Below are 22,915 nucleotides of genomic sequence, written 5' to 3' on the forward strand. Positions count from 1 at the left end.
CAGTTATCAATTAAGAATAAAGCATAAACACATCAAAACAATAAGGATGTACCATTACGGTCTAACACACGTGGGTGAAAATATACCAGAGGAAAAAAGAGACTACAGACTTTGGTTATTGAATAGAATAATCACTCGTGGGAAAAAGCTGTTTTTATGTCTGGCTGTAGCTGCTTTGACAGTCTGGCGTCGCCTTCCAGACGGAAGCGATTCAAAGAGTTTGTGGCCAGGATGAAAGAGGTCAGCGATGATCTTGCCCACTCGCTTCGTGGCCCTTGCAGTGTACAGTTCGTCAATGTGCGGAAGGTTGCAACTAACAACCTTCTCAGTTGTGCGAACGATCCATTGCAGCCTCCGGATGTCGTGCTTGGTGGCTGAGCCAAACCAGACCATGGTGGGGAAGGTAAGAACGGACTCAAAGATAGCAGTATAGAATTGGACCATCACATCATTGCCTGTGGAAGATTGTGTTTCCTCTGTTGCTGCAGGAAGTACATCCTCTGTTGGGCCTTTTTGACTGTGGAGTCGATGGTGCCCCCCCCCCATTTAAAGTCCCTGGAGATGATGGTTCCAAGCAACCTGAATAACTCCACAGAAGTGACTATGGTATTGTTGATGGTGAGTGGGGGGGAGGGGAAGGGGAACTCTTCGAAAGTCTACAATTAGTTCCACTGTCTTGAGAACATTGAGCTCCAGGTTGTTGCGATGGCACAAGGGCGCCAGCTGCGTCACTTCGTCTCTGTAGGCAGATTCCTCCCCATCCTGGATCAGTCCAATCCGGGCAGTATCATCCGCAAACTTGAGGAGCTTGACAGAGGAGAATAGAAGTGCAGTCGTTGGTGTAGAGAGAGTAAAGGAGAGGGGAGAGTACGATGCCTTGCGGTGCTCCTATGCAGAGGGTCTGCGGGTCCAAGATGTGTTTTCCCAGCCTCATATGCTGCTTCCTGTCCATCAGGAAGTTGATGATCCACTGACAGAGGGGTTCACAGTCAGATGGGAGAGTTTGTAGTGTAGTAGCTCTGGCACAATGGTGTTAAAACCAGAGCTAAAGTCCACAAACATTATCCTGGCATCGGTCTCCTTGCGGTCTAGGTGCTGGAGGATGAAGAGCAGGCCTAGGTTTACTGCGTCATCCACCGATCTATTAGCCCTGTATGTAAACTGCAGGGGGTCCAGCAGGGGGTTTGTGATGTTTTTCAGCTGGGCCAGCACAAGTGTTTCAAATGGCTTCATGTGTGACAGGTCTGTAGTCATTAAGACCAGTGATCGTTGTCTTTTTGGGTACAGCGACAATATTGGAGTCCTTGAAGCAGGCAGGGACAGTGCAGGCTTGCAGGGAATGGTTGAAAATGTCTGTGTAGATCGGTGCCAGTTGATCGGCACAGAGCCTCAGGGTAGAGAGGGAAACATTGTCCGGTCCTGGAGATTACTGGCTTTTCTTTTTTCTGAATAGCCTCTCCACCACCGCAATTTCTATTGTTAAACTGCAGTCATTCTGTGAGGATGTGCAAATTGGTGATTGCAGAGGGGTGGGGGTGGGGGCCAGTCTTTGCAAACTCCAGCCAGTCTCTGAGTATGTGTGAATTGATGCTAGGGGAAGAGTGGGTGGGGACGGATCTAGTCTTTGCAAACTGGAGTCAGTCTTTGAGTATGTGTGTAGAGGATGTGTCCACCAGCGGGACAGGTGTGGAACTCAGAATGAAAGGGCGTTCCTTTCGGAAGGAGATGAGGAGGAATTTCTTTCGTCAGAGGGAGGTGAATCTGTGGAATTCATTGCCATGGAACGCTGTGGAAGCCAAAGCAATGGATATTTTTAAGGCAGGGATAGTTCAATTCTTGATTAGTACGGGATTCAGGGGTTATGGGAATAAGAGATTCAAGATTCAAGATAGCTTTATTTGTCATCCAATATTGGACGAAATTCAGTCGCCCACATTCCAACAATAAAAGCATTAAATAGGCATTAAAATTACACAACCCCAAAAACACACAAAAAAAGAAACGTCCATCAAAGAAACATCCATCACAGTGAGTCTCCTCCAGTCCTCTCCTCACTGTGATGGAAGGCCACAATGTCTTTCCCTTCTCCTGCCGTCTTCTCCCACAGTCAGGCTGTTGTGGTTGCAGGCCGCGCCGGACGGTCCGCAGCGGGCCGAGCCTAAGGCGAGTCGCAGCCGCTCCCGCAGCCTCCGAAGAGGGACGGCTCCGCCGATGATAAGTCCGATCCGGGGCGGGCGAACACGCTGCCGCTGTTGCTGCACGTCGGGGCGGTCGTTGCTCCCGACATTGAAGCCCCCGCCCAGCAGACAAAAATCCCGCGGCATATTTTAGGCCGCGCCGTAAGGTGACATGTCCGCGGCCCAAGCCCCGCGATCCGGGGCGGGCGAACACGCTGCCGCTGCCGGAGCTCCCGATATCGGCATCCACGCAGCCCGAGCCTAAGGCGAGTCGCAGCCGCTCCCGCAGCCTCCGAAGACGGCCGGCTCCGCTGATGGTAAGTCCGGTCCGCGGGCTCAGCGAACCAGAGCCCTGGAGGCCGCCAGCTCCAGGAATTGGGCCGATGGTAGGCCGCAGCAGGAACGGAGACACGGCCCAGAAAACAAAGGTCGGGTCTCCGTTCGGAAGGGACACATATTTACAATTTTACAGTTCCCCCCTCCCCCCCACATACACACACAGTACACAAACACAAAAACACGACATCACAACTACAATTAAGACAAAAAAACAACAAAAACACAATGACAAATGGACCGCAGGTAAGCCGCAGCTGCTATGGCAGCGCCGCCATTTTGGCAGGTAAATGGGGTTTGGAGTGAGAGATAGATCAGCCACGATGGGATAGCGGCGTAGACTTGATGGGAGCGGATGGCCTAATTATGCTCCTATTATTTATGAACATAATGCACGGGTATATTCCACTGTCAATGTCCTGTATTGCATGGGTAATGATATCCCATCATCCCAACAATCTCAGCTAAATGTCTAAATTCGTGGCTTGCATTTTAGAAACTGCTTAATGTCTGTTTTTTTCAGATGGTTCATTTCCATCATGATGTTGCTAGTTTTAGGAGTTGGAAATAGTTGCTGTCAATTAATCCCAAGATCGCTCCCTACCGACAGAATGTTTGAGCGCACCTCGACGATTAACACGTGTATACTCGTGGAATTCTAGCCTCAACCATTTACTTTGAAGAGAGACTATATCCAGATTGCAAAGCACAATAGTGCCCTCTGCATTGCACGGTTACATAGAGTTACATACATGTTCCCAACATCGCTATGTCTGTCTATCGGCTTTGGTAAGTTGGGCACAGGCACAACAACTGGAGACTTGGCCTAATATTATCAGACAACCAGGTCCAATTCTGACCTCGAATGTTACCTAGGTGGAATTTGTAACTTCTCGCTGTGGCAGCGTGGAACGCCCTACCAGGGATGGAAATGGAAGGAGATAGGAGAGTCTCGTTCAATAGGCTTTTAGATAAGCACACATGTATGCATGGGTATTTGAAAATTACTTGCTGCAGGAAGCGGAATATACTAATCGATAATGAAATGTGTGTTCTTAGAATTCTTCTTATTTGATAGACAATAACAATATAATATCCATATAGTAATCGACTTCTCTGGTAGTTATTATGCAGTAGGCGTCGATAGCAGCAGCAGAGGTAATCTGGCTAAATCTGATTATTTAAACGACTGATACTAATTTAAAACATTTTGTTGTTTATCAAGTTTGCACGGGTAGGCTGGTTTAATGCATTCCACAACCAGTCACTCAAAGCACTTAATGATGGTGGATGTCAAGACCACCGGACGGTAGTAGTTGAAGCATGAGATCTTGCTTTTCTTTTTTTTCTTCCTCTTCTTTTTTTTAAAAATGCATATGTACAGATGGTAATAAAGGACAAATTTGTTACAAAGTTCTTAATTTTTCAATTTTTAAAGAGAGAAAATAAAAATAAAGAATAAAATTTAAAAAAAGAGTTATAGCTATAAAAATTAAAGGGGGTAGATCCGGGAGACAATAACCACAGTTGTACATCCAACCCTAAACTCAAGTTTCAACTTTTAATTTAAATTTTTTATTTTAGTCCTGTGTCAAACCCATTTACTTTTCTAAAAATTCAATAAATGGAGACCATATTTTTTTTTTAAAAATCAGGTTTGTCAATTAAGGCAAATCTTATTTTTTCCAAATGCAAGGTCTCTGTCATTTCCGTAATCCACATTTTAGTTGTGGGGGTTATTGGTTTTTTCCAAAATGTAAGTATTAATTTTTTCGCAGTTATTAAACTGTAATCAAGAAAATGTACCTGACTTGTTGTAAAGTTTGTAATATGTTCTGATAATCCTAATATTATTAATTTCGGATCCACATCCAATTGCTTGTCAATAAATTTAGAAACTATTTAAAAAATATCCAACCAGATATTTTGCATTTTTATGCAAGTTACGAAAGTATGAGTTAAATTAGCTTCTTGAAATTGACATTTATCACAAATAGGAGAGATACTAGGAAAAATCCTATTTAATTTCGTTTTCGAATAATGTAGTCTATGTATTATTTTAAATTGTATTAAGGAATGTCTAGTATTTAATGAACATTGGTGTATATGTTGTAAACTTTCATCCCATATATCTTGCATTATGAGTTGGTTCAATTCGTCCTCCCATGCTCGTCTATATGATTCTGATGACGGAATGTCAGTATCTAGGAGAGTATTATAAATAAAGGATATTAACTTATTTGAATTATAATGTCGATTCAGGCATACATCAAGATTTTCTGGACCTCTAAATTTATATTCTTGCATGTGTAATTTTACATAATCTCTAAGTTGTAAATATCTAAAATAATTATTAACATGTAATCCGTACTTCTGCTGTAAATCCTGAAAAGAAAGAAAAGTTCCCTTATGATAAAGATCTCCCACCCTTTTAATTCCATAACTTTTCCATTGAGCAAAGCCTCTATCTAAGAGAGACGGTTTAAAAGAAGGGTTATTCGCAATAGGGAGGAAAGGGGATAATTTACTCAGTTTTAAAGTAAGTTTTAATTGTTTCCAGGTACGGATAACACTATGTATAATGGGATTACCTCCATATGTTTTTTTATTTAAATTTATTGGAGCTAAGAGGATCGCACCAATATCAAATGGTAAACAATCCTCTTTCTCCATCTTTAACCAATCCGGTTGTTCATCAGTGTCATCCAACCAGCAGGTTATATTTTTAATATTAACCGCCCAATAATAAAATAAGAAGTTAGGTAAGGCAATTCCTCCATTAGTTTTAGACTTACATAGATGTCTTTTATTTATTCTATGAGTCTTGTAGTCCCAAATAAAATTAGTAATAATTGAATCGATTTTTAAAAAAAACTTTTTTGGAAGATAGATCGGAATTGCTTGAAATAAGTATAGTAGTTGTGGAAGAAAGATCATCTTTATAGCATTACTACGAACAACTAATGATATAGGGAGTATTTTCCAAAATTGGATATTTCTGTGTAATTTAGTAAGTCAAGGAGGAAAATTTAATTTAAATAAAGAAGTATATTTCCTAGTCACGTAAATTCCAAGATATTTAAACTTTTCATAGGCAATTTTAAAAGGAAATTGTTGAAGTATGGCCAGATTTTGCTCCATTATTGGCATAATTTCACTTTTGTACCAGTTAATTCTATAACCTGAAAATGAACCAAATTGAGTTATGAGATTTAATAAATTCGGAATGCTAATTTCAGGATTTGTAATGCATATTAATACATCATCCGCATATAAAGAAATTTTATTGGTTGTATGTTTAGTGTTATAACCGTGAATGTCTGGATTTGATCTAATACTCTCAGCAAGTGGTTCTATAACGAGGGCAAATAGAAGCGGAGATAGTGGGCATCCTTGTCTACAACCCCTAAATAAATGAAATTTGGATGACAGCATTTGATTAGTTAATATTCTAGCTGTTGGGGATGTATATAAAAGTTTCACCCATGAACAAAAATTTTCACCTAATTGAAATTTTTCCATCACTGAGAAAAGATAGGGCCATTCTACTTGATCAAATGCTTTTTCAGCATCTAGCGAAATGATTGCTAAATCTTCGTTTAATATTCTATTTGAATATATTATATTGAACAAGCGTCTCAAATTGAAAAATGAATATCGTTTAGCTATAAAGCCTGATTGGTCGGGGTGTATCAATTTATCTATAACTAGACTTAATCTATGAGCTAAGATTTTCGCTAATATCTTCTGATCAGTATTTAAAAGAGCTATCGCTCTGTATGAGCCAGGGTCTTCAGAATCCTTATCTTTTTTAGGAATAAGTATTATTGTTGATTCAGTCAGAGTTTGTGGTAATCTCTGTTGTTTAAAGGCGTAACTATATACAGTTTGCAAACGTGAAGAGATCAAATCACATTTTTTAAAATAAAATTCATTATTTAAGCCATCAGGACCAAGAGTCTTCCCATTTTTCAAAGACTTAATGACCTCTTCAATGTCATTCGTAGTTATTTCTGCGCCCAGTAAATTTCTCTCATCGTCATTTAAACCAGACAGGTTACATTTCAGCAGAAAGTTTTGCATATTCGCAGGGCTGTCTATTATGTTTGATGAGTATAATGTCTGATAAAATTGCAAAAATCTCTCGTTAATGTCCTTGGGTAATTTAAGCAAGTCTCCGTTGTCTGATCTGATTTTATGAATTGTGGATTCGTCTTCTAATTTACGGAGTTTTTATTTATTTTTAAAGATTTTAGAGATACAGCGCGGAAACAGGCCCATTTGGCCCACCGAGTCTGCGCCGCCCAGCGATCCCCGCACACTAACACCACCCTACACACACTAGGGACAATTTTTACATTTACCCAGTCAATCAACCTGCATACCTGTACGTCTTTGGAGTGTGGGAGGAAACCGAAGATCTCGGAGAAACCCCACGCAGGTCACGGGGAGAAGCTTGAATGGTATACCCTTACGGATTAAAATGGCTACCCCTCTTGATTTAAAGGAGAATGATGAATGAAATAATTTGTCAATCTATTTGCCTTTCATCTATTATGTGCTACGTTTTTGAGATGGGTTTCCTGAAGAAACATTATATCAGCATTAATTGATTTTAGATGTGAAAGTACTTTACCTCTTTTGATTGGTTCATTAATGCCCTTGACATTCCAGCTACAAAATGTAATACCTTTATCCCCAGATTTCGTAGTAGTATCTTGCATCTTAAAGATTAAATGGTCTATGATAAAGTAAATGGTTTGTCACACGAACCATCGCATTCTTCTTGAGTGCAGGTTGGGTGGTCTTTTGTGCTATTCGGAGTATCACCCGAAAGTATCTCCCAAAATGATATAAATACTTAATAATAATATAGTGAAAAAAATTAGAAGTAAGATAAGAACGTAGAGAGTTAAAAGAGTGCAGGAAAAGAAAAGAAACATCTAAAACTATAACTACAATTAGTGCAGTTAGTGAAAGCCACCCTATGGTGGCAAAAAAATTAAGGACTTCCGTAGCTTGTGACAAAATTAATACTAGCTCCGGTTTAAAAAAATATATAGTTTTAGAAGCAAGGGGAAATAAACAGGACAGGCCCAAAGGAATTTAATCCAAAATAGGCCAGTTTTCCCCCCTAGGGTGTATTAGTTAAATGTTAACAGTAAAATTTACATTAGTCAAGTGTTACTTGAACTTCTTATTGGTAGTGATTAATAATATTTTTTATTAATAGTAGTTAGTAAAGATTAATAGCCATATAGCTTATTCACTGGTCTTGGAACTTTAAATTATAACGCCTTATAGCCCAATCAGTTCTCTGCCAGTGATTACAGCCATGGAGTGGTATTCATCCCTTCAGCGAGTTTTCAATCTCTCGGGCGAATTCGAATGCTTTATTGTGATCAGTGTAAAAGGTTTCTGTCTGCTTGTAGGTGACTCGCAGTTTGGCCGGGTACAACATTCCGAACAAAATATCTTCTAAGACGTGAGAGTAGTGTACCTTTAATATCAGGTGCCTTGGGGGAGCGCCAGCAGCTGGCCGACCTCTCAGTGCTCTGTGGGCTCGATCCAGCAAAGGTTTTGTGTCCAGTTTCAAAACATCCCGTAGGAGTTCAGCAGGGAAATCACAAAGGGTTTTATCTTTCTCTTGGCCTTCTTTAACTCCAACAACCCTTAGGTTCTGACGTTTAGAGCGACCCTCTAAGTCAATGCATTTTTCGGTTACTTTCGCTAGTAGATCAGATAGGCGTTGAGTCTCCGTTAATACCCTTTTTGTTGTTTCAGCGCTTGTCTCAGCTAGAACTTCCAACTCGCGTATAGCCTCGTCATGTTGATGTACCGTAGTAGTAATATGCTCCAACTTACTGGTAAAGTCGGAATCCAGCTTTTGTAGTTTAGAGTTTACTTCCACCATATGTTCGTTCATACTCTCACATATTTCTTTCTTTACTGATGATAACTTCTCACTGATGATAGTTGATATTTCTCCATTCAATCCTTTCAATTATATTAATTCATCGTTCATTTCCTGAAAATCATCCTTCATACTTAAAAGCCCCTCACCAACTATGGTTCGAAATTCCTCCAATCCAATTTTTTTAGGCTGTGGCTTTCGGGACTGTTTGGGAATTTCTTCTTGGGTCGGCACTGGAATTGAGGCTGAGGCTGATGCTTCCATCTGACGTGATTCCTCTTCCAGCAGCCTGGCCTTGCCAGCTCGTTTTGCAGCAGTTTTTAACGGGGGAGTGCGACTTATCGACATATAAACGGTAGGAGTCACGTTCTGATTACTTCACTCACACTTCGTTGAAAGTTATCGGCAAATTTCAGTGGACCCGTCCCGTTCTTTCCCCTTTAAGATCGGATTGTCTTCGGAGCTAGTTGACGCGTGGCTTTATCAGAGCATAGCGCCACCGGAAGCCCATAAAAAACGAATTTGCGGAGCATTTGGATAGTAGTAACAGGATCGTTCCGAGTCAGCATGGATTTACGAAGGGGAAATCATGCTTGACTAATCTTCGGGAATTTTTTGAGGATGTAACTAGGAAAATTGACAGGGGAGAGCAGGTGGATGTGGTGTACCTTGACTTTCAGAAAGCCTTTGACAAGGTACCACATAGGAGATTAGTGGGCAAAATTAGAGCACATGGTATTGGAGGTAGGGTACTGACATGAATAGAAAATTGGTTGACAGACAGAAAGCAAAGAGTGGGGATAAATGGGTCCCTTTCAGAATGGCAGGCAGTAACTAGTGGGGTACCGCAAGGCTCGGTGCTGGGACCGCAGCTATTTACAATATACATTAATGACTTGGATGAAGGGATTAAAAGTACCATTAGCAAATTTGCAGATGATACAAAGCTGGGTGGTAGTGTGAACTGTGAGGAATAGGGTGAGATGCTATGAGGTTGCAGGGTGACTTGGACAGGTTGTGTGAGTGGGCGGATGCATGGCAGATGCAGTTTAATGTGGATAAGTGTGAGATTAGGAAGGCAGAGTATTATCTGAATGGTGTCAAGTTAGGAAAAGGGGACGTACAACGAGATCTGGGTTTCCTAATGCCTCAGTCACTGAAAGGAAGCATGCAGGTACAGCAGGCAGTGAAGAAAGCCAATGGAATGTTGGCCTACATAACGAGAGGAGTTGAGTATAGGAGCAAAGAGGTCCTTCTGCAGTTGTACAGGGCCCTAGTGAGGCCGCACCTGGAGTATTGTGCGCAGTTTTGGTCTCCAAATTTGAGGAAGGATATTCTTGCGCCTTTACCACCTTAGACAACTGAGGAAATTCAGTGTCTCGGAGGATCCTTCGTTGCTTCTACTCTGGGGCTGTAGAGAGCATCCTGTCCGGCAACATTACAGTCTGGTTTGGGAACAGCTCCGCCAAGGACAGGATGGCCCTGCAGAGAGTAGTGCGTTCGGCAGAACGCACCATGGGAACTACACTCGTCCCCCTGCAGGACCTATACATCAGGAGGAGCAGATCCAGAGCAAGCAAGATCATGAGGGACACCTGCCACCCCAGTAACGGACTGTTCCAGATGCTACGATCAGGCAAACGCCTCCGCTGTCACGCTGTGAAAACGGAGAGGATGAGACGGAGTTTCTTCCCACAGGCCATCAGGACTGTCAACTTTTATAACCCCAGAGACTAAATTTTTGTCTACACTATAGTAACTTATTAACTTTATTTATATGCTGTAACTGTAATTCTTTTTTGTGCACAATCCGCAGGCATTGCCACTTTCATTTCACTGCACATCGTGTATGTGTATGTGACAAATAAATTTGACTTTGACTTTGACTTTGAGGGCATGCAGCGTAGGTTTACTAGGTTAATTCCCGGAATGGCGGGACTGTCATATGTTGAAAGACTGGAGCGACTAAGCTTGTATACATTGGAATTTAGACGGAAGAGAGGGGACCTTACCGAAACGTATAAGATTATTAAGGCGTTGGACACGTTAGAGGCAGGAAACAATGTTGGGGAGTCCAGAACCAGGGGCCACAGTTTAAGAATAAGGGGTAGGCCATTTAGAACGGAGATGGGGAAAAACTTTTTCAGTGAGAGAGTTGTGAATCTGTGGAATTCTCTGCCTCAGAAGGCAGTAGAGGCCAATTCTCTGCATGCATTCAAGAGAGAGCTAGATAGAGCTCTTAAGGATAGAGGAGTCAGGGGGTATGGGGATAAGACAGGAACGGGATACTGTCCTGATTGAGAATGATCAGCCATGATCACATTGAATGCCGGTGCTGGCTCGAAGGGCCGAATGGCCTACCTGCACCTATTGTCTATTGTCTACTTTGGGTCCTCGTAGAGTGTTTTCTGGTATTTTCAGGCTTTCAATAAAGAAAGTGTTTGAGAAACACACCTCTGATCTATAACATTTTGTTCAATGTGCTCTCCTGATCTGAGCAGTAATTAACAGCGAGACTGGACCCCACGTGAAAGACAGATTCGGGATAACGGTCCAACATACAATTCCCTCGCACACTATCCTCTCTCGCCACTGTTTCATTCATTCCTCCAACATGAATGGGCCTTCGTGCCAAGGTGCCATGAATAATTCGTTCATCCTGTGTGCGGTAATCGGTATCTGCAAACTACGATACGATATGAGACGATATCATAGGAATTTATTTATCGCAGGAGGGAAATTGAGGGAGATTGGTCTGCCAAAAATCATAAAACATTAAATTACGTGAAACATTAAATTAAAGTAACGAGTGGAAAAAATTGGGGATGTGCAAAGATTGGAGAAGGATGGGAGAGGGGTGGTTGGAGTCAGTCTACCTCACGGCCTGAGGGGGAGGAGTTTTCCAGTTTGATAGCCACAGGCAATAAGGATCTCCTGTGGCGTCTGTACTACATCTTGGTGGAAACAGATCCCTTAGCTTCCTCTGCCCACTGATATTAGCAACAACACTCTATGAACTAATGCATAATCACCCACACAGCAACAAGACACACAACTACATAAAATTTAACATAACATTAACATAAACCTAAACATCCACCAGTGCGGATTCCACATTCCTCGCTGCGATGGAAGGCAATAAAGTCCAATCAGCTTCCTCTTTTATTCTTCCGCGGTCGGGGCAGTCGAAACATCCGCAGTCGGGGCGATCGAAGCCCCCACAGCCGGCGGTCGAAGATCCCGCGCTGGGGCGATCGAAGCTCCCGCGTCGGGGCGATTAAGGCTCCCACGTCAGAGCGGTCGAAGCTCCTGCGGCTTGGAGCTCTCGAAAGTCGGTCTCGAAGTCCGCGATGTTAAAGTCCACAGGCACCCACGGTTGGAGCCCCAAGGTCGACCCCGACAGGGATCGTGAGCCCCGTGATGGGAAGTCCGCAGGCTGGCTGCCCGAAGTCGGTCTCCAGCAAACACCGCCCACTCCTCGATGTTAGGCGGCAGTGCGGAAGGAGATACGATACGGAAAAAATCGCATCTCCGTCGAGGTAAGAGATTAGAAAAAGTTTCCCCCAACTCCACACACCCCCCCCCCCCACCCCACATAAAACAAGCTAAAGTACACTAAAGACATACATTTGACACATACAAACAGACAATAATAAAGGAAAGGTCGGACAGGCTGTTGGCGAGGCGTCCGTTGCTGGCGCCACCCAGTGTTTTCCATGCATATCTCACTCGTAATCACTTATAGATAAAGTAAAGGCTCATTGGAACCTTACACTTATATATGTTTCGGGCAGATGTTATACTATGTACATCCCATACAGCAAATGAGAAACATATCCAACAGTCCTCACATTCATTGATTTTAATATCCCACAACGCCAGTTGAAGAAGGGTCTCAATCTGAATCGTCACCTATCCATGTTCCCCAGAAATGCTGTCGGACCCGTTGAGTGACTCCAGCAATATTTGTCATTTTGTGTAAACCAGCATTTGCAGTTCCTTCTTTGGACATCCCACAACACCAGATGGAATCAAATGGGATTTGTGAGTCACGGTTCAATTCCAATGCCCAGTCTGTCAATTAAGTTTTGATTCTCCAGCCAAGAAAACACTTAAAATCATATATGATTTCAGCTTTGGAAGTATCAAACCCATTCTATCAAATGGTCCATTGATATTTTTTCTATCAGGTTTCAAAGTACGTTACTTACAGAAATTGAATTTTACGGGATTTCTCCTTAAATACAAATTAAGGACAGGTAATCCGATTAAATCAATACAAAACTATAATTAATCTTGTCGTGTATGAAAATAACTGCAGATGCTGGTACAAATCGAAGATATTTATTCACAAAATGCTGGAGTAACTCAGCGAGTCAGGCAGCATCTCAGGAGAGAAGGAATGGGCGACGTTTCGGGTCGAAACCCTTCTTCAGACTGTCTTGTCGAATTTATTTCATTTCAGACCAGAAAATTGGTAATGATTTCACATAATTTGACTTAAAGTGTCGGTAGGACGGAATAACACGTGTATTCTCATTCCACGTGAAATGGTCTGGTGTTGGAAGAGTGCCGAATGAAATGTGAGAAAGATGTTGACTGTCCGACTTTCCTCTGGGGGCTCACGCCGATGCGCCGCGTGAACAACAAATTCACTTCGGGTGATTAAAATAAATTATGTATTTTAAACTAGTGAATATACTTAGTGGACGCCTAACAATATTCTTCAATTCCTCTCTGAATTTACCCTGAGACACTGCGTAAATAAAAGTATTTGTGCAAGCACTTAAGCAGCTCAGCATATATCCGGATTGTTCCGCAATAGTGAAAGGGTCATTGTAATTTGCTTCTAAAAACTGAGTGTCGGTAAAGTACACAAACAGGTGACAAATAAAAAGCACCATCCATAGGAATATAAAATTGCCTGAGATTGCCAGCAATAATATGATTGACTTCCTACGGTTATCAATTTCTGGATCGGTGTGACTGATGGTTCCTCGGAGAGCGCTCCTCACTCTATTAGCCCGTACGATGTGCCTGGTTGTCAGAGAATTAAGGAGCATGATCAAAATGAAAGGTGCAAATGGGCATAAAATAGTTTCCAGCCATAAAAATGCGATCCACATTGGGTCGGTGTAGAAGCTTGATTTTACATAACATGACCATGGCAGACCATCAAGTATTTCCCGAGGTTCATAAACAAAGAAGATCGGAATGTTTTCCAAAGCGCTCAATAAACACACAATTGCAATGGCTATTGCCGCGATCTTTTCAGTGCAGTATTTTGTTCGCAGAGACTGGCAACTAATAGCTATAAGTCGGTCAAAGGTGAAAGCCACAGTTAACCAGACCGAACAATCAATAGAAAAGAACAACAGCGCGAGATTAACGCTGCAAACAGGGGTATAATTGAGCAATGAATATGGCCAATAGGCATCTTTTATCTCATACAAAATTACTTCAAATATCAGAACCATTAGATCGGCAGCTGCCATGTACACCAAATAACGCGTGATGCATTTCGATAGACCGCATTTTCCGCGGCAGAGAATCACGATCGCCATCAGATTAGCTGCGAAAAGACAACAAGGGTATAATTACACAGGTTCTTCAAAGTTCAGTCGACAGAGATTTCTCCTTTTTTGTGATTTACCTTTCAATATGCAGCATTACATGGTAAGAGTGGAGAACTTATAACGGTGTTTTTACACGGTGTTTTACATTGTCAATCATATTATTACGCTGCAATCGTCAATGTAGAAAGTCGGCAGCTTTAAGAAAGACAGCAACTATTTAGAACTGAAAAGTGACCGGTTGCACCTGTTATCTGTCACTTCACTTCTCTGTTATTTAGTTTCCTCCTTCTTAGATTGATTCTTCGATTCCAAAATGAGTGAAACTCAAAGATTCACAGATGTACAAAACAATTTGCAGAATAATGAGTCTTCACTGACCGACATCCAAGGCAGAAATGATGTAAGGGGAAAATAGTCTTCATCTGTAAACTGCACCATACCCTGTCCGACGTCTTGTCCTACTCTGTTTCTCTCAGACTTAACTAAAGTACATTTTATTTCTCAAAACGTCTGATGCCTTGTAAAACGATCGACTGATTAGCTCTACAAATTACCTGCCTCACCTCCGACAGCTACTTTCAGACTTGCTTGCACGCTACTGCACAGCAGCGTTACAAAGTGGACGCAGTGAACAGCGTCGTTTTGGCAAGGGTAAGCAATCAGAGCACTTCAAGTTTGAAATCAGAAACAATGAACCTAAATTACTATTAAAGCACAAAGTTATAACACAAGGATAAGCGTTCAACCAAGAAATCCAAGCCCAATGCCACAGTAGTATTTAAACAGCCTTACGCACTTATCATGTAGGGCAATAACTAACTCCATATTAACTAATAAGCTATCTACATGTTAACAAGCACACAACATCTAAGCTTGTTGATGCTAGTATATAATTGGGGTTATCAAATGGGCACCTCCCTTCACTGGTGTTTCGTTGAGTTCGGACCCCGACACCTCGGGAAGGCTGAATAGTTAGTTCTGGCGTGCTAGAACCACCCCACTCATAACCACCTATGCCACCAGTATGCACTACTAAACATCTAACTATGCGAATATCTACAGTACTTGGCAAAGGAAACTACAGAAGATTATTTCAACACTCAAGGAGTTGCTAAGCACTCGCATCCTTTCAAACACTTATCCTAACCCTCCGTTAAACAATCGCAGCGCCACCAATATCAACCCCACATATAAAGCCGGGATACATTTGTATAGAATACACTTACAAAGAAATACACTTATCGCGTGTTATACGTTTCCTTTCTGCCCCCAACTGCCAGTGTTTCTACTCCACCAAATCCAATACTGCCTTGCTCTGCTGCCTGACATTTCCTTTACCGCCTGAAACAAACTCGGTCCGTGAGTTCCTGGCTCTCCAAATAGCGACGCGGTCGACCTCGCTATGAAACCCCTATAACCCGCCCATACCAGATATACCCTTGCTGTCCATCCTCGCTGCTTAACTTCTGACACCAAATCTACATATCTAAGCATTTTCCTTTCATAAGCTTTATCCACTGAGTTCTCCCGAGGCACTGCCAGTTCTATAAAATACACGATCGACTAATTAATCGAATACAACATAAACATCTTACAGTCATAAAAAGCGAACTAAACTGATCAGAGAGGGAGATCTTTTGATTTTTCGATCTTGTGGTCGAAAAATACCGTACAATCCCAAGTACAAAAGGCTGAAACCCGTGACCACCAGGTTCACGAAATGCTTCTTACAAGCAAAAATCAAGCTCCTGGACGGACTGCACAACATTCACCACTACCTCGGCAAGAAAGATATTCTCTTGAATTTGGTTTTATTTACACTTTTGAATTCGACTTTGCACTATTGTGGTTACTTTGTGTGACTGGTTATTAATTTATTGTACTATTTATTATTGTAGGTTCATTTTTGTGTCATTTTGTTAATGGTCCTGTTTGATCGTGTTACAGGCATGATTTCCAGCTGCAATTAAGAATTTCACTGGTCCGCTCGTGGTGCATATCATACACAAACGCTCTTCACTCTTGACTAGTTGGTTTTCTGACCAGCTTCGAAAAATATCTAAGTTACCGTTCATTCGGCTATTGGATCTCCTGCTGATCGTTGGTCAAGTGTCCATAAGATTCACAATAAATAAAAATCAGAAATAAATTATGTAATAAATAGACAATGAATATTGCTGCATCCCAGACTTCCTGACAATGTATACTTCTGTAATTTTATATCCTTTACGTCCGCGAATTACATGAACATGTAGTGCAATTATTCCGACTGCCGAAATAAGTAAACAGGAAAATAACTTTTAAACGTGACTTTTTCACAGACTTACCGGGAACGCCAATTATTGCGAGAATGGGATAGTATATATTCTCTATCTGTATGATGACCGGCTGTCCCATAATCTGAATGAGTAAACTGCTCTTGACGGGGGTGTGAACATCGAACTCTCCAGCTTTGAAACTAGGGTCGTATTTAAACAGAAAAGAGGCACGGATCAGTGAGTGATGCGTAATGATTGGAATTAGTCACACCAAGTTGAACAAACACATTCAGCAGCATTTACTACACGATTATAACAAGAATAGCCAGGGCATAAACATCTTCAACAAGAGTTTTAACAAACCAACTTCCATTGATATTCGGCGATGTTAGACTTGCTTATCCCATTGCCATCATCTATCTGCAGTTAATATTGACCAACAACTCAAATGGACCGTTGGCATCAAATACTGCACCAAAATGAGCAGGACGACAAAGAAATATCCTGCGTGGATGTTACACATCCTGACTCTACACATTCTCTACAAGATCTGCAGGACACCATGTTAAGATTCATATTAATTTATTTTTATTTACCAGGGTACAATGAAAATCTGATAATCTATGTATTTACGTTTATATGCTTACGTAAATTTAAAAGCAACTTGAAACCGGAAAAAGCGGGCACAGACGTCACATCGGATTCTGCCCTCAATGCTCGTCCAAACAGTTGGAGTGTATTCCACAACTTGATTGAGGAACTGGTACAGTGAAAATCATGCGTGCAACAGCACCGCTGGTAAATAGACTCAGGCAAACACACAAACTCATAATTCATACATATAGTGCCTATTACACATAGATTCTGCAAGACAGTAAAAGGGAAAAATACTACAACACGGAAAACATAGCAGAAAGAACAAGTTCATGTTACACAAATGCTGGAGTGACAGCGGGTCAGACAGCATCCCTGAAGAACAGGCAAGTGTGACGTTCCTGGTCCCATCCATTCTTCAGACTATATCCGTGATAGTGAACGGTGGAGAACGATGTGCTCTGATTTCGAAGTAGGATTACGATTGTGCAGAAGATAGACAGACGATGCTGCAGTCACTCAGCGGACAGGCAGCATCTCTGGAGAGAAGGAAAATTGGTGAGGTTTCGGGTCGAGACCTTTCTTCAGACTCATGTCAGGGGTGAGGGAGATACACAGATAAGGAAGTGTAAGATCTGAAAACAGGATAAAGGGAATGGAGATCAAGGAACATTTAGGTACAGGTCATTGTTAACTGGGAGAATGTAATAAGAAAGCAGAGATAACATGTGGTCGGAGGCAGTAAGACTGGTCGGAGTATTGAGAAGGGGAAGCGATGGAGTGAAAGGGAAAGCAAGGGTTAATTGAAGTAAGAGAAGTCAATGTTCATACCGCTGGGGTGTAAGCTGCCCAAGCGAAATATAAGGTGCTGTTCCTCCAATTTCCGCTGGGCCTCACTCTGACAATGAAGGGTACCCAGGACATAGAAACATAGAAACATAGAAAATAGGTGCAGGATTAGGCCATTCGGCCCTTCGAGCCTGCACCGCCATTCAATATGATCATGGCTGATCATCCAACTCAGTATCCCGTACCTGCATTCTCTCCATACCCCCTGATCCCTTTAGCCACAAGGGCCACATCTAACTCCCTCTTAAATATAGCCAATGAACTGGCCTCAACTACCTTCTGTGGCAGAGAATTCCACAGATTCACCACTCTCTGTGTGAAAAAAACATTATCATCTCGGTCTTAAAAGACTTCCCCCTTATCCTTAAACTGTGACCCCTTGTTCTGGACTTCCCCAACATCGGGAACAATCTTCCTGCATCTAGCCTGTCCAACCCCTTAAGAATTTTGTAAGTTTCTATAAGATCCCCCCTCAATCTTCTAAATTCCAGCGAGTACAAGCCGAGTATATCCAGTCTTTCCCCATATGAAAGTCCTGCCATCCCAGGAATCAATCTGGTGAACCTTCTCTGCACTCCCTCTATGGCAAGAATGTCTTTCTTCAGATTAGGAGACCAAAACTATGCAATACTCCAGGTGTGGTCTCACCAATGCCCTGTACAACTGCAGCAGAACCTTACTGCTCCTATACTCAAATCCCCTCGCTATGAATGCCAACATACCATTCGCTTTCTTCTCTGCCTGCTGCACCTGCATGCCTACTTTCAATGACTGGTGTACCACGACACCCAGGTCTCGTTGCATCTCCCCTTCTCCTAATCGGCCACCATTCAGATAATAGTCTGCTTTCCTGTTCTTGCCACCAAAGTGGATAACCTCACATTTATCCACATTATACTGCATCTGCCATGCATTTTCTCACTCACCTAACCTATCCAAGTCACGTTGCAGCCTCCTAGCATCCTCCTCACAGCTAACACTGCCCCCAGCTTCGTGTTATCCGCAAACTTGGAGATGTTGCATTCAATTCCCTCGTCCAAATCAATAATATATATTGTAAATAGCTGGGGTCCCAGCGCTGGGCCATGCGGTACCCCACTAGTCACTGCCTACCATTCTGAAAAGGACCCGTTTATTCCTACTCTTTGCTTCCTGTCTGCCAGCCAGTTCTCTATCCACATCAATACTGAACCCACAATACCGTGTGATTTAAGTTTGCATACTAATCTCTTAGTTTGCATACTAATCTCTTAGTAGGACAGAAAGGTCAATGTGTGGGAGGGGGAGTTAAAGTGTTTAGCAACTGGGAGCTCAGGTAGGTCTAGACGGACTGAGCGGGGGTGTTCAGTGAAACGATCAACGAGACTGCGCTTGGTCTCGCATATATATAATAGTCTACACCGGGAGCAGCGGATGCAGTAGATGAGGTTGGAGGAGAAGCAAGTGAACCTCTACTTCACCTGCAAAGACTGTCAGTGTCCTTGCACGGAGTCGAAGTGGGGGGGGGGGGGCGGGTTATAGGGACAGGTGTTGCATTTCCTGCGGTTGCAGGGGGAAGTACCTGCGGAGGGGGTGTTTTGGGTGGGAAGTGGCAAGTTTACCAGGAGATGCGGAGGGAACGGACTGTACGGAAAGCGGAAATGGGTGGACATGGGAGGATGTGGCTTGTGGTCGGATCCCGTTGGAGGTGGCGAAAATATCGGTGGATTGGGTGCTGTATGCGACGGCTGGTGGGGTGGAAGGTGAGGACTAGAGGGACCCTGTCCCTGTTACGGCTGGGGAGAGGGGGAGCAAGTGCGGAGCTGCGGGATATCGTGGAGACCCGAGTAAGGGCCTCATCTATGATAGCGCTACTTGCAATTGTGCGGGCTGGTTCAAAAACCTGATACTTGTAGATTGCGGTGCCTCCTCGTATTCAAATCCAAATGAAATGCAGACGTATTTGACTGCACTAAGACTACCCATTTATCCGTTCATTCAACAAAGCCGGAAGAAGAAAGCGCCCACGGGAGTTTGGTGGTGGAGATAACGTAAAGATAAGCCTAGTTGCACATCTTTCGCCTCACTTTCCCCAAATATTCAATTTCATTTCACCCACGAATTTGCTCCGGATATCAAACGTCACTGAAGAGGAACACGTTCGACTATTTTATGTAAATATTGGTTGAGTTTCAACCCAATCCTAGTCTGTGAAAATAGACAATAGACAATAGACAATAGGTGCAGGAGGAGGACATTCGGCCCCTCGAGCCAGCACCGCCATTCAATGTGATCATGGCTGATCATTCTCAATCAGTACCCCGTTCCTGCCTTCTCCCCATACCCCCTGACTCCGCTATCCTTAAGAGCTCTATCAAGCTCTCTCTTGAATGCCTTGGCCTCCACTGCCTTCTGAGGCAATGGATTCCACAGATTTACAACTCTATAAATGAAAAAGTTTTTCTTCATATCCGTTCTAAATGGCCTACCCCTTATTGTTAAACTGTGGCCCCTGGTTCTGGACTCCCCCAACATTGGGAACATTTTCCCTGCCTCTAACGTGTCCAACCCCTTAATAATCATATATTTCGATAAGATCCCCTCTCATCCTTCTAAATTCCAGTGTATACAAGCCTGGCCGCTCCAATCTTTCAACATACGACAGTCCCGCCACTCCGGGAATTAACCTAATACGTCCTCAACAGCAAGAATATCCTTCCTCAAATTTGGCGACCAAAACTGCACACAGTACTCCAGGTGCGGTCTCACTAGGGCCCTGTACAACTGCGTTGCATTTTTTCATATGCAACTGCATATGGCAAAACAGGCCATAAAATAATTGTAACGGAGGCATATTTATGCTATTTTATTTTATCCCAATGCTGTACTTAAGAAATGGGTTTTGCGTTAAATTAGAAATTATAATCATGAATTTCTGTGAATGTTCAACGGATTTTCAGTCATCACCGTGAAACATTAAGTCCATTACCCCTGTTTCTTTCGCCACAGATGCTGCCTGGGAAGCTGAGTGTTCCAGTACCCTTTGTTTGTATTTTAAATGTTCATCGTTCGCGGTTTATGTTTCAGAGGATTGTGTAAGATGACTGCTTGAATTAATTTAATTCTCTCGCAATGTGTCTAGAAGGCGGAGTGGCGCAGCTAGCAGACCGATTGCCTCACAGCTCCAGTATAACGAGTTGCATGGTGACCTCCTCTGTGTGGAAGTGAGGAATATAATCTGGGGAAGATTATGTAAAAGGGGGATAATAGTGGCGGCAAGGTGGCGCAGCGGTAGAGTTGCAGAATTACAGCGGTTGGAGCGGTTGGAGATCCGAGTTCGATCCCGACTACGGGTCCCTGCACGGAGTTTGTACGTTCTCCCCGTGACCGCGTGGGTATTATCCGAGATCTTCGGGTTTCTCCCACACCTATACTTCAAGTAGTATAATGTTAATATGCGGGGGTCGCTGGTCGGAGCAGACCCGGTGGGCTCAAGGGCCTGTTTCCGCGCTGTTTCCCGAAGCTAAATTACCAAGTTTAATGTCGCATTAATATGTGAGTGCAGGCGAGAACCTGCAGATGCTAAAATCTTGATCAATACACCAAGTGCAGGAACAACTCTGTTCCTACATGAATATAGGTAATCATGTAGTGGAGGTGGAGGTTATTATGTATTGTCTTTCTGCTGACTGGATAGAACGTAACAAAAGCTTTTCTCTGTACCTCGGTACACGTGACAACATACGAAATTGTAAACTGTAAGGTCACGACGATTGAGGTCGGAACCTTCTTCATTCTTATGTAATCGGGAGGGAACAGTTGGAAAAGGGAGCTGGGGAGGGGGCAAAGACAGGTGTGTTAGTTGGATACAGGTGAATGGCAGATGGGTGCAGATGGTCTCAACGGCCCGAGTTGAAATGTAGTGAAAAGGGCGTCAGATCAGGAAAAACGAGGAGGAAGTGAATATACAGCAGTATGGGTGGAATGAGAGTAGGGAAACGAGAAACGGGAAATATGAGGGAATGTATGAGCGGGCATGGACGACGTGCTTATTGCGGAAAGATAAGGGTTACGGGGCCGGTAGAAACCGGGGGAGCAGAAAACGGAAAGGTAAGCGACGTGGGAAAAGATGGAGGAGACATTTTGTCCGTTAAGGCTCCAGGTTGCCAGCCATTTAACGCTATTTCCCATGGCCTTCGTCTCTTCCATTGATAGAGTGGGTACGCTCACAAACTAGAACAACACCTTATATTGGCCCTGGTAGCTTACCAACCAATGGTATACACATTGATTTATCCAGTTGAAAGTAATACTTTCGCTAATCTTTACTCTTTTCTTTGTAACATCCCTCCCCACCACCGCCACATCAATGCGCACCCACCTCTCCTACCAGCACAGCCACCTTGATCAAGTCACACCCACCCACCCATCCCCCCCTTCCACCCCGCCCCCCCCCCCACGAACCCCCCCACCCCCCCCCGCTCCCCACTCGGCACACCGACCTTGTCGGAAAGTTACGGGGGAGGGATAGCGACGGGTTGTCCTCGGCCGTTTTCTCCTTCAGTGTCACCAGAAAATTAACCAAAACATCAACACACAAGCAAACTCTGTGCTTTTTCATAACGTCAACATACGTTACTAATTCTTAACGTCTCCACGGCGCAAAAATATAAAGTAGATATTGTGAAGTCTTTAAAAATACATTGTTCTGGAATTAGGTGGAAGAATGGTCCCGCACTTAAACATCGTCTGTCCATTTCCCTCCACGAATGCTGCCCGACTCGTGAGTTCTTCTCGCACTTGGTTTACTCAAGATCTATAATGTTCACTTTCGTGTGATTCGCCGCGTCTTCTTGGATAACACTAAAGGGAACGCAGAAGCGATTGACAAGAAATTACTGTTGAAAGCGGATGCAGTATAATATAGATACATGTGAGGTTATCCACTTTGGCGGCAAAAACAGGGAGGCAAATTATTATCTCAATGGTGTTAGGTTAGGTAAGGGGGAGGTGCAACGAGACCTGGGTGTCGTTGTACACCAGTCACTGAAAGTTGGCGTGCAGAAACAGCAGGCAGTGAAGAAAGCTAATGGAATTTTGGCCTTCATAACAAGAGGATTTCAGTATAGGAGTAAAGAGGTTCTTCTGCAGTTGTATAGGGCCCTGGTAAGGCCACGTCTGGAGTATTATGTACAGTTTTGCTCTCCTCATTTGAGGAAGGACATCCTTGTA

The 22,915-nt window shown here is 43.1% G+C and overlaps 1 protein-coding gene across 1 annotated transcript; it reads right to left on the bottom strand.

The window, feature by feature from the left end:
* Positions 1–13,079: 13,079 nt before the first annotated feature.
* LOC144602931 (uncharacterized) lies at positions 13,080–19,669 on the bottom strand. Its single transcript, XM_078416054.1, has 4 exons — positions 19,559–19,669; positions 16,629–16,681; positions 14,567–14,670; positions 13,080–13,999 (listed from the first exon to the last, which is right to left on the bottom strand). Exons 1-4 carry the CDS (start codon positions 19,667–19,669, stop codon positions 13,080–13,082), a joined length of 1,188 nt encoding a protein of 395 aa, XP_078272180.1.
* Between the last annotated feature and the right edge of the window lie 3,246 nt (positions 19,670–22,915).

This window comes from Rhinoraja longicauda, chromosome 19 (genome assembly GCF_053455715.1).
Source record: "Rhinoraja longicauda isolate Sanriku21f chromosome 19, sRhiLon1.1, whole genome shotgun sequence".
NCBI classification, from domain to species: Eukaryota; Metazoa; Chordata; class Chondrichthyes; order Rajiformes; family Arhynchobatidae; genus Rhinoraja; species Rhinoraja longicauda.

What these genes read in the sequence shown, in the direction of transcription:
- LOC144602931 (XM_078416054.1), bottom strand. Translation starts at nt 19,669, where the DNA reads ATGGGTAGTCTTAGTGCAGTCAAATACGTCTGCATTTCATTTGGATTT. An exon ending in ACCAGCCCGCACAATTGCAA is followed by an intron (nt 16,682 to 19,558) that starts GTAGCGCTATCA and finishes TATTAACTGCAG; the next exon opens with ATAGATGATGGCAATGGGAT. An exon ending in ATCGCCGAATATCAATGGAA is followed by an intron (nt 14,671 to 16,628) that starts GTTGGTTTGTTA and finishes TCAAACTTGAAG; the next exon opens with TGCTCTGATTGCTTACCCTT.